The sequence below is a fragment of the Gadus morhua genome, chromosome 20 (genome assembly GCF_902167405.1).
Source record: "Gadus morhua chromosome 20, gadMor3.0, whole genome shotgun sequence".
NCBI classification, from domain to species: Eukaryota; Metazoa; Chordata; class Actinopteri; order Gadiformes; family Gadidae; genus Gadus; species Gadus morhua.
In genome coordinates this window covers 4,325,416-4,340,529 of record NC_044067.1, presented here as the reverse complement: position 1 = coordinate 4,340,529, position 15,114 = coordinate 4,325,416, and the positions used below count along the sequence as shown (strand labels likewise).

The following is a 15,114-nucleotide window of genomic DNA, read 5'->3' as shown; positions in this document are numbered from 1 at the left end:
AAACCGAAAGGGCAGCGGCCCCCACACAGGATCTGGTTGTTGGCTCTGGATTACGAGGGCCCCGCGCCAACATCAGGGATTTGGCCCCAAACCGACTGAAGAGCTGAGTGAGTGGAATCCGCCGAGATTAAAACTAGGGGGCAGACCCGGGCTGGGCATAACCCCGGGTTAAGTTCGCCCCAGGTCTCTGGTGGCTGATCCTTGGGTTTCCTCCTCTGAAAGGGGTTTGAATCCCTCGTTCAAACACACCTGGACTCTCATTGTGTTCAACATGCCGCACACACACGCCCTTAGATTATCTTCAACCTGCGTTATGAAGGGACCGGATTCCCCCCATGGAACGGCTCTGTGAAGCCAAAACAACCCGCTAAATGCCTCCCATTTACCTCTCAGCATCCAGTTATGATGGACAATCACCCCAACATTAAAACTGATTGCTGGCGGTCCTCGCCCATTGTTGTCCCCACCGTGTCTCTCCCTGGGCTGGTTCTGGGGCCCAGCCATGGGGGGGTATAGCCATGTGGGGCCCAGTCACGTGGGGCCCAGCCATGTGGGGAATGGCCATGTGGGGCCCTAGCATGGGGGCTGCATGCGACAGCGCTAGGATCACATGATCTAAGGCCACCTTCAGCATCTGTGTTGGGTGCAGCATGAATTAATTATGGGATGGGGAGCAGCTGAGCCGGAGTCGGCTAATGGTGTAGGAGTGGTCCCCAAGGGGCCACTGGGAACACGTGTGTGTGTGTGTTTGTGTGTGTCGCAAGGGGGGGGGTTCCAGGGCTTCCCCCAACTCACTTGGGAGGCAGAGGGAGAGCGAGGGAGGGGATGAGAGAGGGAGGGGGTGAGGGAGGGGGTGAGGGAGGGGGTGAGCGAGGGGGTGAGGGAAGGATGGCGGATAAAAGGAGTGGCTCATCAACTGTTGTTGACTCTCAGGAACCATGTGACATCCCCTCCTCCTCCCCCTCCTCCTCCTCCTCCTCCTCCTCATCCTCCCTCTCCTCATCATCCCTTCCTCCCTCACTCCCCTTCCTCCTCTTCCTCCTCCCTCCCTCTCCCTCCTCCTCCCTATCCTCATCCTCCCTCTCCTCATCACCCCTTCCTCCCTCCCTCCTCTTCCTCCTCCACCTCCTCCTCCTCCTCCTCCCTCCCGCTGTGGTGAATATAAACTCAGGATTCCGCTCGGAGGCAGAATCCTCCTGAGTCTAGACTGGGAAGAGCGGCCATGTTTGCTCCGCCCACAACGAACAACGTCATTGATTTCCTCGTCGGTAGGGTGGCGTGTGGCGAGGAGATGGATGTGGTCGCCAAAGGTTGATAATAAAATAAAATCAATCTCATGCAATCGTCGCCGTGACGAAACGTGTCCACCACGCAATCTATCCCTTTTTCATTCCGTATTTTGCATTGCACATTGGATGGGTTGATTCAATTATCTGTGTGTGTGTGTTCGTGTGTTCGTGTGTTCGTGTGTTCGTGCGTGCGTGCGTGCGTGCGTGCGTGCGTGCGTGCGTGCGTGCGTGCACATGGCAGAGACACATGCATACATGAAGGACTCATGGCAGCTTGCCAGTGCAGTTATAAACTGACAGGTTACACACCACAGGAAGCAGGAGATCAGGGTTTCCGGAGGCCCCATCATATGCTCTGTGTTTGTGTGTGCGTGCACGTGCGTGTATGTGCACGTGTGCATCAGATGCAGCTATACGCCCTGTTGTTAATGAGCACCATGTTTAAATCACATGCATATAATTAACTTCCATTATTAACATAACAAATCAGGCTTGCCTGAGAGCGCGTTGGGATGCACTTCCTGAGCTCTTGAACCACGCTATCAGCAGTGTGCAGTAGTACGAGCCGCCCCACTCCTATACTTACAGGATTAGAGCATCTTTTGTTTACCCAAGAGCTCCTTGAGCTTAAAGGGTCGTGCCGGTCTGGGAGATGATGAACCTACGGAACCTTCTCCTGGCTTCACTCTGACACCCGTTACCAGACTCATTTGTCAAAATGACTTTGTTGTGCTGATTATGCCGCAGACTATTCAGCATGAGCCTGAGTGCGTGCCAAGTGACCACAAATGTAAATAATAGGAATATAGCACTTTGGTATTTTGGAATCAAAGTGCATCAGTATGGTTTGTGGACAAACAAGAGGGTGAATGGCCATACACTGTTGTTGTTGTGTACTAAGACCCGCGTGCTACTGCTACGGTTGTGTTTGTGATGGGTTTCGGCAAAATCTGTACCGCAAAATAATTTTGAATTGCGCTGTTGGTAACAGCTTTAGTGAAGCCAGGAGAGACGTCAGGATGGTTTTGATCACCAGAACGGTACGATCGTTGAGGCACCAGAGGCCTGAGAGGTGTGTCGGGCGGCGCTGGGTCCTCAGATTAGTGTTGTGTAACTGCTTCCTCTCCCTCTCTAATCAGCTCCTATCTGGGCCTCCATCATCTCCTCTGGGACGGAGCGCACAGCAGGGGGTTCCCGCAGCTATCCCAGGAATGCACCCCCGTCAGGATGGGAAGTCCTGCGGAGTGTGCGTGAGTGTATTTCTGTATGCCGTCGACTCTGCTCTGACTTCGTCTTCGGTCCAAACATTTCCCCACTTACTTGTTGACAGTAACATCGTTCCTTCCGTTTTCCTCCACGGAAGTTTAGCTCTATAGTTGGACTGGTTCCGACAACAAACGAGGAAAGGACTTGGCTACATCGTCTCATACAGAGAACACCCACATCCAAGCGGACATCGTCAGCCCAGCAGGGTCGCTCCGATACAGCTTTGGGCGCCGCCACACACGCCCTCCTAATCCAGTCCTAGGTTCAGAGACTGGAATGCAGGTTCTGACTCAGATTAGTTCCTGCTGTGAACGCGATGTCATTAAGCACTGCGGCGCCAGTTAAAGGTTTGACTCTCATGGTACAGTATGAGGGTCCTGCAGACTGGCACAGCGGGAAGCCCCCCCTACAACCACACCCCACAAACACACACACACACACACACACACACCCTAACACCTGCAGAGGTAATCTCTCCACCGGGAGAGGTCTGTTGCGTTTTAAGGTCTGTTTTTCACTCAAGGCCTTATTTCCATTACATTACAGTTACGTACTCAAACTCCTATATGTAGTCTGTATTTTCCCTGACTCACTACCAGTGTATCACACACACACACACACACACACACACACACACACTGCGACCCAGAGTCTTGCAGCGTGCTGTAATAGGCTGCCTTGAGCTCGGTAATCACAGGGTTTCTAAAAGATGGAAAGTCAACATCTGGGTTGGGAGCAGTAATCACAGGTCGGCCCGGGTTATTAAACTGCAGGGTAGAGTGACGTCTGGATGCCGACGCTGGGATTTAGACTCATTACACGTCCAGCAGGAGGAGTGTATGTCAGGTAGGCCTGCCAAGGGGAGAGATGCCCAGCTACGCAAACGCAGAGTGGGTGGCACAAAACAGGCTGACATTAATCTTCTCCGAGGGCATGTCCTGGAATAAAAGCGTTATAAACACATGCAGTAAATCTACCCCAAGACTGACAGGTGTTCCAGGGCTTACTTCACTCAGTTGGATCTCTTGGAAGGGATGAAACTACGGCAGACACTGAAGGCCGGAAAGCATGACTTGTATATATGACTGGACGTAAATGACAGATCCTCCCCAAACAGTTTGAGGTCGGTGACACACAGTCACCACAACAGCAATAAACATGACATGTAGAGGAACAGAAAATACACACCCTAAATGTCAGCCTCCATTTTGAAAAGGTCTCTAGGCTCACAATACCAGGAGAGTCAATATCTAGTATATATCTCAGTGTTTAAGCATATGTAAAGCACCTGGTCTTTATGGAAAGAATTGTTGATTACTGATTTGAATTTGTTTTTGTTAAACAAATACGTTTGCCTTGATTCCAAGCCGTAATGGGACTACATCATGGATAATTTATCGGTCACCCTTTTATTTTATTACCATCAGTAGTCTCTCTCCCAAGCATAAAAATAAAGTAAAAACAGGTGAAGGTCCTAGGGAAGCTATTTTAGTGCCGGTCCATTAAAGGTTTTATTATTTATACAGGTATTTTATAAGGTGTCACTGTCAAACTAGCACACACACACACACACACACACACACACACACACACACACACACACACACACACCTCTACTACGAGGTTTAACAGTATGAGAGTGTGTGTGTGTGTGTGTGTGTGTGTGTGTGTGTGTGTGTGTGTGTGTGTGTGTGTGTGTGTGTGTGTGTGTGTGTGTGTAGGTTTTCAGTGATGAAACCAGCTGACTGCGCCCCCCAACTCCCTGTCTCATCCTGTGACACTTGAGACGCTGGGTCTAAACTGAGGCTGAGGCCCCCGGGGTTCCAGGTTCCCCCCCAGTAGAGGTCAAGTATGCAGCCCGGGCCTGGCCCTTTGGTCCTGAGATGACTCACAGATAGGGCCATAAGGGCGTGGCTGTCAAGCTACCCGGTGTCCCGATCGCCAGTATCCAGTAGATAAAACGGAAACGATCCACCCTGCTGGTTGTCCCCACGTCGTTTTATGCAGCTGCCAATCTGTTCCCCTCTAGGTTCAACGGTTTCTCACACTGTGGCCATCATCCATCATCAAAAGTAGCCATTATTATCCTCTTCGTCATCTTCCTCTACCCAGGGCGACACGCTCTGGGAGCTCAATATTTGTCGCTGGTAAACAACGAGATGAGGGGAGACGACATCGCTTTTCCCTTAATCAGCCTGAATGAGTCGGCTGGTTCCGAGCTGGCAGGCGACGTAAGCAGGCTGAGGCTAAAGTCAATGGACCCCGGCGTCGGACGAAGACACAGACGACGAGCGACCTGGCTAACGGCTAGCTCGGTTATTACGTTTGTCATGCGTAGCGAGGGGGTGAACCCAAACACCTAGCGGGTGGAAGCGGCCAGGTTAAGACGGCTCTGTTGAATACACAAGAAGTCTTGGTGCCGGGCCATCAAACAGGCCGGACTTGTGCGAGTACGTCTTGGTTGCAGATGCGTTGCGACTATTTTTAGGTACACTTTGAGGGATCTCAACTGAACAACATATCGATTGTTCCGTATTATTTCCATATGTTTGTATATCGTGTATCATGATTCATGAGGAATCATATTTTTTGGGAGGGGGGGGGGGGGGGGGTGGGGGGAGAAGAAGATAAGGAGCATTACTGATATCACCCCAAGAGGTTTAAAACGCTTCGAATTCCTGACATAGCGATGAAAAAAGAAAACATCCTTGTTGCACTGCTCCCCATTCACTGCGGTTGTTATGATTGAGTTATACCTGCGGCCTAAACAAAGATTCACAGAACACAGGGCCTGTTAACCGATATGGCATTGTTCCGCTGCATCCTTCCTTCCCTCCCTCCTTCCTTCCTTCCTTCCTTTCCTCACTCCCTAACCATGTGGGGCAGCCGTCTTGGTGTCTGGAGGACAATAACCGCAACAGACCGATCGAACCAACGTCTCATCTCTCTCTCTCTCTGAGAACGCCGTCAGGGCCACTGGAGGAAGTGGCAACTGGGTGGAGGCGGTTCCTCCAATCACAAGAGGGGAAAGAGTTCTGCGGTGTCTCCACTTTGCAGAAGGGGGCGGGGCTTATCCCATTGCCATCTCCTGGCGGCTGGGGATTACCATCAGAGCTCCCAGAATGAACACACGCACACGCACACACACACACACACACACACACACACACACACACACACACACACACACACACACACAGGAAGAATGTGGATGAGTATGTGCGAGTGAGTGTGAGCACTGCACTTCTTGTACAACGGTGTGAAGCCTCCAACCTAAATCACCACGCCATGCCATGTCCCGGCATCTCCGAGGTCAAAGGTCAGGAAATGTGTAGGATGAGAAATGCCTGTTGACAGACAAGGGCGAGTGGGGGGGGGGGGGGATTTGTGTGTAGCCCAGAGTTTTTTCATCACGAAAATAGTTCAAGGGTGTGTAAAGGGACGTCTAGCAGCTCCGGTGTGTATCAGCTGCTGCTCGCCCGGGAGCTGAAGACCCAGTTTAGAAAGGTATTCAGCGCCGCCAGTAGGCTGCTGTTTCACAACCGTACCAAACGTCCTGACACATTCTGCTGTGTCTGTGAGACACACACAACTGTGACACAGAATTACAGACACACACACACACGCCTTTGACAACAATAAGATGTGTTATACTCTCATAGTAATCTATTACCTTAGAGGAGGGCTTGCATTACCATAATCCACTATGACTCACTGTATTAGTGACTGAGTATGGGCATTGGATGTATGAGTGTGAGTGTGCGTGTATGTGTGTGACTGTTTGTGTGTGACTGTTTGTGAGTGACTGTGTGTGTGTGTGTGTGTGTGTGTGTGTGTGTGTGTGTGTGTGTGTGTGTGTGTGTGTGTGTGTGTGTGTGTGTGTGTGTGTGTGTGTGTGTGACTCACGCCCCAGCCAGAAGTGGGTGAGGCTCAAGGCTTGTTGAGGGCTTTATGGGGGGTCAAGGGCACCAGGCACGTACTGGGCTGGTCTGATCCTGACGGGTTGGGCTGGGACCGGGGAGGGACCGGGCAGTCTGCACAGGATGGATCTCCTCCCAGCGCACACACACACGACCTGAGAAAATCCACTCTCTCTCTCTCTCTCTCTCTCTCTCTCTCTCTCTCTCTCTCTCTCTCTCTCTCTCTCTCTCTCTCTCTCTCTCTCTCTCTCTCTCTCTCTCTCTCTCTCTCTCTCTCTCTCTCTCTCTCTCTCTCTCTCTCTCTCTCTCTCCCTCTCTCTCTCTCTCTCTCTCTCTCTCTCTCTCTCTCTCTCTCTCTCTCCTCAGTTTAGAGACAAGCGTAATGGTTTAGATCCCTTTGTAACAAAATGTCAAAGACAGTTTGTGAAAATAATACTACCCATTTCATAGAATTTTTCTCATTTTATCTCCTTAATTTACTTCTGTTTTAATATAGATCCAGGATTTCTTTTGAACGTGATTTTTTTTCATGGGCATCCAGGCTGGAGAGTGGCTGAAAATCCGCTCAGTTCCATTTCAGACAACAACACAAGTGATCAAAACAGCAACCTGAACGGTGCCTCCTCGATGAAGCTAGCAGCAGTCAGCAGCATTAGATAGCAGCAGTCCAACTACAGCAACCATCAGGACATCAGCGGAACCCATGACGGTCGGACGGAGGAGCACTCCTTAAACTCCTTCCACTGTTGACATCTCCTCTGGAGTAATCACCGCGGGCCAACGGACGGGCAGACGGAGGCCTGAGATTGGGTCTTTACTCTGTTTCTATACCGGCCGCTGAAATCTGCTTAATCCTCATCTCTTCCCCTCGTCCAGAGCTACAGATTAATTATATCAACACTGCGGTGACTTTGCAGAGAGTTCCGGGTGCTGACCCGAACAGTGACGTGGAGCGGTGATAAATCACCTCATGGGTGATATTGATTAATGCTCTCCAATTAGGGATACGCCTGCTAACATAATAGTCAATTATGATAGCAACCCGAACCTGCGTGTCTAGCTACCTGTTAGGACATAGATTTTCCCTCTACATATATCCAATTGTGCAAGCTTTTCAGAAAATGGAAATATATTTCATAAAGGCTATGTAGCACGCTCAAGATACAAGTCACATGCAAGAGCAGTAATAGGAATGGGGATCGTTTTTATGTTATCAGGGAAAGTCATCCGATGCTTATGAAGAGATACAGGACATTTAATCTATTGGATATCCATGACCTCCTACCCAGGGCATGCCCTCCAACAGAGATTAGTTCAGGTCTGGGATGGCTGTACTGTCTATAAACACTGTCATCCAATCCATACTCACCAGGCTCCGTCAGAGAGCGGAGAACAGTCCGGACAGTCTGGCCACTAGTACTTAAAATCATGTCATGAAACGATCCACAGTTCAAATCTGCTTTGTTTCAGAAATCTATTATTTCTGATAGACACAAGATACAACAGGCTTGATGGGTGTGTGTGTGTGTGTGTGTGTGTGTGTGTGTGTGTGTGTGTGTGTGTGTGTGTGTGTGTGTGTGTGTGTGTGTGTGTGTCTGCGTGTGTGTGTGTGTGTGTGGGGGGGGGGTACAGTATCAAAAAAAGGAAACTCGACCTGGGGGATTGATGATCCACAAGGGTCGCAGTAGGGAGGAGGAGGACAGGGGCTAATATGTGGTCCAGCTCACCCAATCACAAGAGCTCACTACTGCCAGCCTTCTCTGCATAGCGCATCATCTCAATAACATCACTGAAGAGTTAATGGCCACAGGCCAAGTCCCAAACACCGGCACCCAAGTGCGTGTGCGTGTGTGTGTGTGTGTGTGTGTGTGTGTGTGTGTGTGTGTGTGTGTGTGTGTGTGTGTGTGTGTGTGTGTGTGTGTGTGTGTTAAACAAGTGATGTGCGACTAGAAGACAGCAAGTCTAGGGGTGTCTTTTCTTGAACTTGAACTCATGGAAAAGATGGAGATGTAACATGTGGGCGACAGACTCAGACATTTATAGACAGGGAGGATGAGGAGGAGGAGGGAGGGAGGGAGGTCGTGGGTAGGGTCGGGGGGGGCGGGGGTAAGGGTACTGGGAGTCTGGGATAGATGAACCGAGGAACGCCGGAGGAAAGCCGTTATTGGTGGGCAAAGTGAAACGGGATTCTGCGATGTGTGCAACGATTCAATTCGCAGACTAGTTGGAATTAAAAACTGGCAGCAGGGACCTTGAAACCCGCCCGGGACGCAGCATATAGAGGTCTGGGATGTAACAAAGACCCGAGCGGTCCCGTCAACAGCTCCAGACATTGAGTACAAGGAAGAGGCACAAGCACGCTGGCTTATTGGTAAAAGCGTGAACCTACCTCGGCAAAGAAGGTATCCATGTTCAAAACAAATCCCTGGGTGTACTCCGTGATAGTGAAGGTTTCAGGGTACCACAGCAGCGCTCAGGAAGATGTACTCCCGATGGGTTTCCATCCGCAAGCTTCAGGGAAGATTAAAAGTTATCTCTCGGGACCCGTCCCTGGGCGAACTCGCGTCCTGTTGTGGTGTTGAGTCGGGGCCGGTCACAGAGAAACCATCACCCTGGGATTTCTGAACACTTCTTCGGAAAAATTGTGTTCCTGGGCGATTGTTGTGTGTTTCAAACAGCCGTTGTAGTGCGCTGGCAGCTAGTCCTGGAGCCCATTCAATGGGACCGGCATATTATTCAAGGGGCGGGGCTTTGCGGTAGCCCCTCCCCCAGCACACGCCCTCTTAAAAAGGTTTTGGTTTTTTTATTACAAGAATCTAATTACTCAGAGGGATGCTTTGGCTTCATTCTGCGGCCGGGCCCCTCATTACTTATCCCACGAACAAGAGGAGGCGAAATGTATTTCCCCGTTTGTTTCACAGTGAGGAAAAGAATCCTTTGTGCAAACAAACATGAAGATACCGGCAGCAAGTGGTATAGCATGTGGTGTCTGGCTCCTTGAGAGAGGATACCAGGACATCTATTGTTATAGACTTCCTCTTTGGGGGAATAAACGTCCAGAGGCCAGGAAGACAAAGAGTTCATCGTGGTTTATTTTGGTCACGTTTATGAACCAATCGAATGGTGCAAATAGTCAATCATGTTGCATTTATTAATAATAGATTTTTTTTTACATGAATAAAAAGTATCTTTCATATATTAAATATAGCCTATTATATAAAATGTCGATCTCACTGTCCTTGTCAAGAGCAGGGATCGGACAAAGGATTGAGCAGGAGAAGTGAGAGATATTTGGAGAGATATTATGTTATTTCCAATAAAGGCAGTTACTAGGCCAGTGGTTCACAACCTGTGGGTCCCAACACCAACAAGGGCTCACAGAAGTTTGGGCCCTAATCATTTTTGTCTATGATAAATGTAATCGCTATACCTCCACTAAAGAAATATCCCACAATTGTCCAAGATTTTCTGTCATTCACACACTATACTAGATATTGAACAGTGTGAAGCAGTGTTTTATGATATGTGTTTAACCGGAGAGAGAGACAGTAAGTCCTCATGATGAAGCCATAGTACCCAGGTGGGGTTGCTCTGTTATGTAACTGGCGGATGGAACCAGGAAATCGTTTGATTCTCGATCTCTTCCTTTCTTATTCCAAAATAATAAAAACATTGGAGCTCCACCTTTCAATAAAAACATTAAAGGGAGGTTTTTCCCCTGTGGTAACCACATATTAAGAAAATGATGTGTATATTTCGGAAAATGATAAAATGAAATATATGCAAGAAACAAGCAAATTAATCATTTTAGAATCGCCTTTATGAGGCTGAATAATATAATGTTGCTATTTGTTTAACCTGCTTAGTGTGTTTTGTGTGATTAGGCTAGCTTAACAACAGCTAAACACAACAACAGCATTGTCATTGTTACAGGTGGCTGGTGCTACATTGATTTGGCTAATCCTCCATTAGCTGTAATACATCAGCAATGCTTGGCCTTTATGCCAAAAGGTAGTACTTTAGCGATTGTTGTTTTGTACAAAGAACACTTGGGGGGGGGCACCCCTAGACCGCAGAGCCCTGGGGTTTGAGTCCACATCTCAGGACTGTATATTAGGACAGCACAGAGGATGCATTGACAGCCATTAGGCCCGGGCTCAGGACAAACAATGAAGAACCACCCCAAAGAGTCACTCATTCTCCCCCCCACGGCGGGCTCTCTGGGGACAGACAGGGACCGGGTGCGAGTGGGGGGAGAGACGGCTGTAACCGAAGCCCACTCAGCTGGCTTCACCTGAGGGGACAAAGAGCCCCCACAATACAATCATCCAGGGAGATCCCAGGGGAGACAAGGGGCCTCGTGGGGAGGGGGGGGGGTGGATCCTCCACCAGCCTAATGTCCTGGTGTACGGCCACTATAACCCCCCCCCCACCCCCACTCCCCGCTCCGCCCCCAGCCGTAGCATCTGAGGGTGACATCATCTCCTGTACAGTTTCTCATGTACATATTTATATTGTATTGAAGCAAGAGATGAAAACATGATGTGAAGACGAATCACCGTTCATGATGATTGGGATAAATATATACTGCAGCTCCAGACACGTTTAATCTAAACATTTAATCTAGATAACTATGTTTCATCCATTTAATTTGACTATTTTTTGATAAACTCTTTTCATTTGACATTCAAGATTAGGGATGTGATGGAGACAGAACCTGTGCCAAAATAATCGTTTTGGTCATTATTTCCTCTTATAGACACTGAAAAGTGAGTTCCCTCTAACCGTCTGAAGACCACATTCCGTCGAAGACTGTTTAAGAACATTCCCAATGTTTCCAAAGTGTTTCACCGGGAGGAATTTAGGACCTCTGTCACGGTTTATTTTTGCCCCGGCGGTTTTCAATTACGGCTGAAAAAACAGATCTGTGACCCCACATACCGATGGGCTCCTGAAGAGACGCTTCAGAATACACCCCCGGCTGACAGCATGATCAGCTGTACCTTGTGTCACTCATCTGGCTGCTGACAGACAGCAGGGCTACACCCTGAACCCTGGCTACTACACCATGGGTACTATACAGCCTATAACCTGGGTACTACACCCTGGACCCTGGGAGCTACACCCTGAACCCTGGCTACTACATACAGCTGGCTGCTCACTGAGTGGTCCAGTTCGGATCGGTTCTGGTGCTGTTTTTGTGATGAATGTTTTCAGTTTCCTTAACCTATTTAGTTTGGTTCCTTAATCCGTGCCAATGATGTGTTTGCTTGCCAATTAGCACTCGTTGTTCTTTTGTCAGTAGATTAGCAAAGAGGGGATAACATTTAAAAAGGCCAGATCCAATTTGTAGATTATAATGATAAATGCCTTTAAAGCAGCCTAGTTGAAAATAATTAACATTTAAGGGTCTTACTCTTATCTCTCCTTGTTTTCCTATAATTATAGAACCACAGAGTACACCATGTTTAGAAAGGCCATAGTGTACGTGTGCATAATCGTGATAAATGCCCTTTAAGTATCCTGTTACACTAGGGTTTTAGTGGGATTACGCCAAAAATAAAATGTACTCGACTCCACTCGTAGGGTTGGGATTCCCCGACCCTACGAGGGAAGAGCCCTGAGGCCACAGAGATAGCGTCATCCGTCCTGCCTTTGAATGAAGCCCAGCTCAAAGCAGACGTGCGGCTTGCCTATCAGTCTCTCCACGTATGGTGTCGGCTGACAAAGCCAGAGCCGGGCTCTGACAACATATTCATCCTTTATTTACCAAGGGGAGATCCGGCACCAAGATCATGTCTTTGTCCTACGCGAGGAACAACAGAGGTGTGCTGAGATCATGTCGGCGTCTTCCACTGGATCCATCAGAGGGGGGGCTCAACCATGCAGAGAACAGAGTGTGTCCTGGATGCTAACAGAGTTCAGTACGGCTGTGTTGTCCGGACATTTGAACACAAGCCTTCAGGCAAGGTCACTTGGGTCGTCTGGAGGACCCTAGTGCCGAATGAGCGCATGTGATGCATGTGCGGTCCTGGCTGGTGTTCCTCCACAGCCGCCCGTGTGCTCTTAACTCATAGCCGTCCCACGGTAATCCTCTAAGGAGATTTGATTTGTCGAGTGTAACGGATGGGTACTCTACTCCATTGCAGCGCCTGGACCCCGACTGGGGGCAGAGTAACAGACACAGCAACTGGGCTCCCCTTTTACTGCCACTATGTGTTCCAATTTTAGCTGAGAGGCCGGGCTGAGGCTGCGGGCTGCCAGGGGGGCTTTCAGTAACTACAGCACAAAAAGGTTCAATTTGGCGGAACGTCTGGAATGACATCATCTCCAACTGGTATCAGACCAATCAGTAATCAGTAATGTGCAATATCCTGCCAGACATTTACCATATATATGGACGGACATAAGGACCGAGAGAGATCACATAAACCCATTAAATCAATATTACGGGAAACATAATGTGATTATTCACATTGTCTACATTAACTAATGAGATCGCTGAGCATCGCTGCGAGTGTGGGGCCTCACGGTGTCAGAGGGGCAGCGGATCACAGAGAGCCAGGCGAGTGGCCATCGATCGGATGAACTCTAGCTTAGATACACGGCTAGGGGGAAAAAGGTGCACGAGGAGAAATGTAACATCTCTAACGATATCACAACACTGGGATTCGATCTTTATCTGATTACTCGTCCAGGCGTTCACACAACAACGTGCGCGCATATGAGGCATGACACGTCCCGGTGCAGCGAATATTGAATTATGGGGCCAGAGATCAAACAGCAGCGATCCATTAGGCCTCGTATTAGGAAGGTTAGTCACACCTTGGGCCACATTTACACCCCGCAACGGAGACAGCGTCCATATTTACCCTCTCGCGTTTCAGGGATCAGGCAGCAGATGACAATGATAACGGTGAAATAACAAGAGATCAGGAACTGGAGTACCAGAGGAGAACAGCTTGGAATCTACCAGCTGGAAAACACAATATTCAGATTTATTTATTAATATCAGAATCAGAATCAGAATCAGCAAACTTTATTGATCCCGGGGGGGGGGAATTTTTTCATTCCAGGTGCTCCATACAAATAGAAATTACAAGCAAGATAAGATTATAAATAGAAAATTATAAATTAAATAAATTAAAATAAAAGTAAGAATAAAGTAAGAAGTATAATAAAGTAAGAAGTGGACATCTCTTAGTGAAAGTGGACATCTCTTAGTGGGTTATATTCACAAATTTACAATACAATATTTACATTCTGTAAATATTAATAGATGGATGGATAGATATGGATAGATTGATACATATTGGGCAAGACTGCTTGATCAATTTATATTTCTTTCATTTGTATAATCTTAAATGTTGGAATCTATAGAAGTGACGATAGAAAATATGCAAACAATGTGTGGGATATAAAGTTGTTTATAGGGGGCAGAAGGGGCTATGGTGTTTGACTCCCAATCAAAAGGGTACATGGTTCAAGGCCCGTCGACCTGTAGGACCCTTCAGCAAGAAGCCCACATGCCTCCTTAAGGACATGCATGTTGTGACTTCACTGTCGGTGACTTTGGGTGAAGGCATCCTCTTGATGACTGGATAGTAAATGTTGTACTTTTTTGTGTGTTTCTATTAAAAAGTCTGGGAAAATCCAGTAATCCCTGGGAGGTTCTCCATAAAACACGGTGGCCCGGGACCTTACCAGCAGGCCCGTATTTAAACCGCTGATTTCACAACCTTTCCCCCCCAGACGTTTCCGCTGGGTCGTCATGCTGTACCGTCCGTCTGCAGAGGCATGCAGGGCAGCTCCCAGGCTCCGTCAGAGCCAAGACTTCCTGTTTGCTTGCAGAGCACTTCCACGCACATACACTCACGCGCGGTGCGCGCACATACATGCACACTCGCCCACACACACGTACACAAACTTGTGCCTATGTACACACACCCACACACCCACACACTCGCGCACGCACGTACGTTCACACACACGCACACACACACACACACTCTTGCAAGTATACAAACACACCGACGCATGCGCATGCAAGTAGATATACACACACTCACGCACACATTCCATGGATGACAACGATGCCACAACTATCTCAGGCTTGACGATTGTTTTCCATTCGGCCGACTACTTTTAAATGGTTTTGATTTATTTTATTTGTCTCCTCTGTGTGGAGGCGAGGCCCCCTGTGAAACGCATCCATCCCATAAAACACCACTCAGTACCAGAGGGTCAGGCCTGTTGTTATCGTTCAGGGTTTAGGTTTAGACGCAGGAGGACTCAGGGTACTCTGAGTCGGGGCCGAGTAGACTTGGCTGACTAATGCACTGGACAGTGAGTCAGTAGGGGGGCCCATTCATAGCCCGAGACGTGGATCAGAGGCCCCGGAGCCTGGATCTGACCCGGTGTTCAGGCAGGGGGGTTAGAGGTAGGTACTGGGTGTCATCTGAGGCTCACCCATGAGTCACAGCACTGTGATTCAGATGTACCGCTAAGCATTATTTCCCAAAGGCATACTTCTGTGTCCTTATATGCCCAGAGAGGAGAGGAGAGGAGGGGAGAGGAGAGGAGAGGAGAGGAGAGGAGAGGAGAGGAGAGGAGAGGAGAGGAGAGGAGAGGAGAGGAGA

General features: G+C 48.7%; 1 protein-coding gene across 1 annotated transcript in view; it reads right to left on the bottom strand.

Annotated features, from left to right (window-relative positions):
- Positions 1-9,181, bottom strand: part of myo10l3 (myosin X, like 3) — a 69,395-nt gene extending 60,214 nt beyond the window's left edge. Inside the window, exon 1 of the mRNA XM_030344227.1 lies at positions 8,865-9,181. Within this exon, the coding sequence (XP_030200087.1) occupies positions 8,865-8,885 (21 nt within the window). The 5' untranslated portion in view covers positions 8,886-9,181. The remainder of the gene's footprint in view (positions 1-8,864) is intronic.
- Between the last annotated feature and the right edge of the window lie 5,933 nt (positions 9,182-15,114).